The 2,098-nt window shown below is 43.6% G+C and overlaps 1 protein-coding gene across 1 annotated transcript; it reads right to left on the reverse strand.

Annotated features, from left to right (window-relative positions):
• Positions 1 to 1,198: 1,198 nt before the first annotated feature.
• LOC143025818 (uncharacterized) lies at positions 1,199 to 1,861 on the reverse strand. Its single transcript, XM_076185830.1, has one exon. The coding sequence runs from the start codon at positions 1,859 to 1,861 to the stop codon at positions 1,199 to 1,201; it is 663 nt and encodes a 220-aa protein (XP_076041945.1).
• Between the last annotated feature and the right edge of the window lie 237 nt (positions 1,862 to 2,098).

Genomic DNA, 2,098 nt, shown 5'->3' on the forward strand with positions numbered 1-2,098 from the left:
CCTCTCCAGTTCTCTCGGTCAAGGAACGTCTCACGAGCACAGACGTCGTCGAGCAATGTTTCCTGCTTTCTGAGGGCTTCGTCAACATTTTGGTCCCATCTCTCTCTCGGTTTTCTCTGGGAAGATATTGTGTTGGGCACTGAGTTATACCTCCTCCTCGGCGTCCTATGTTCCTCCATCCTCTTCATATGTCCCTACCACCGCAACTGTGTCTTGTCAATGTATTTGATTATGCTTTCCACATCCAGCTCTCTCATGATGGTCTTATTTCTTAGTTTGTTCCTTCTTGTGACTCCACAGATCATACACAGGACTCGCATCTCCGCTGCCTGTACTCGGGATGTCGTTTTCGTCGTCAACGTCCATACCTCACAACCGTGGGTCAGTATAGGCCGGAGGATGGTCTTATAAATTGTTGTCTTGACTTTTACCGGTATGTTCTTGTCCTTCAACAGGGGGTACAAGAAGTTGACATTTGATGTGTACTTCTGAATTCTGTCTTGTATTGCTCCTTCGTGGGTTCCTTTGTCATCGTACATAACTCCCAAGTATTTGTATGCCGTGGTCTGCTTCAAGGTGATTCCGTCAACTTCCACCTGAAGGGGTTCATTTTGTCGGGAGACTACCATTACTTCTGTCCTCTGTAGATTGAGTTTAAATCCATGGTCTTGCAGAACTCTGTTCCATGTTTCAACCGCTACCGCAAGCGGCTCCGAAGCAGCCTCTATGATTTCAACATAGTCCGCGTAGGCGAACTTATCCGCCTCTCCCGGTCTCTTGGCGAGTTCCGTATTCTCTATACTCTTGATGATATGGTCCATCAGGAGTATGAAGAGAAGGGGAGAGATGACTGATCCTTGTCTCACTCCTTATCCAGCGTTGAACCAGACAGTTTTGTCTCCGATGGGTCGTACAATTGCCTTGTTCGATTCATATAGGCTGCAAATTGCTCTTCTCAGTGTCCGCGGAATCCCATGATCAACGCGTCGAAGTGCTTTCCACAGCTCTTTCCTTGGCACTCGGTCGAAGGCCTTCTCCAGGTCTAAGAAGGCTAGATGTCTTGGATAGTTGAATTCCCATGACATCTCCAGCATGATCTTCAAGGCAAACCTGAGGTCTGTCGTTCCTCGATAGGAGCGAAAACCATGTTGTGCTTCGTGAAGTGTCTGCTCTACATAACTATGTTCTCAGTCTCCTCTCAAGGATCCTCTCGTATATCTTGCCGGCATGTGGTAGCAGAGAGATTGCTCGGTAGTTGTTGCAATATGTACGATCTCCTTTTTTTATGAACTGGATATATCACTGCAGATCCCCATTCCATGGTTATCTTCTTTGTTTTCCACGTCATGTTGCAAATCCATATTAGGTAGTAGATGGTATGTTGTCCTCCATATTTGTATATTTCAGCAGGAATATCGTCAGTCCCGGCCGCCTTGTTGTTTCTCATGAGCTTGAGTGAAATCATAACTTCCTCCTCTGTAATATCTTCATCTCCAACCTGATTTTCCTCGCCATCATCGTCATCGTTTGTGTTCATATCGGAGTCCTCCCTGGGTGTGTTCAACATGCTCTCAAAATACTCATTCCATCGTCTATCAACGTCTTCTGGTTCTGTTAGTAGGTTGCCCTGGTTATCTTTCAGTGAATAGCTCTTCTCTTTGTTAACCTTTCTATATCCTTTAGTCATTGAGTACAACAGCTTTTTTGTTCCATGGAAGTCCTCTTCCAGGGCTCTGCCAATTCTTTCCCATTTCTCCCCCACGACTTTTCTCTTCGGCCTTTTTGCTGCATTCTTACGTCTCACGCAGTTTCTTCTACTGTTTTCCATCCTCTCTTTTAAGACATTCCCTGAAAGCATCATTCTTGTCCTTGACTGCCTTCTGCATTTTGTCATTCCAAAAAGGTGTTCGTTTCTTCTTACCTGCAATGTACTTAAACCCAACTGTCGTTTCTATGGACTCCAGTATCGCCTTTTTACTTATATATATATATATATATATATATATATATATATATATATATATATATATATACATGTATATATATATGTATATATATATGTGTGTAGATATATATGCATGTGTATACACACACATAC

This window comes from Oratosquilla oratoria, chromosome 5, assembly GCF_046742065.1.
Source record: "Oratosquilla oratoria isolate Oo_2021 chromosome 5, ASM4674206v1, whole genome shotgun sequence".
Classification (NCBI taxonomy): Eukaryota; Metazoa; Arthropoda; class Malacostraca; order Stomatopoda; family Squillidae; genus Oratosquilla; species Oratosquilla oratoria.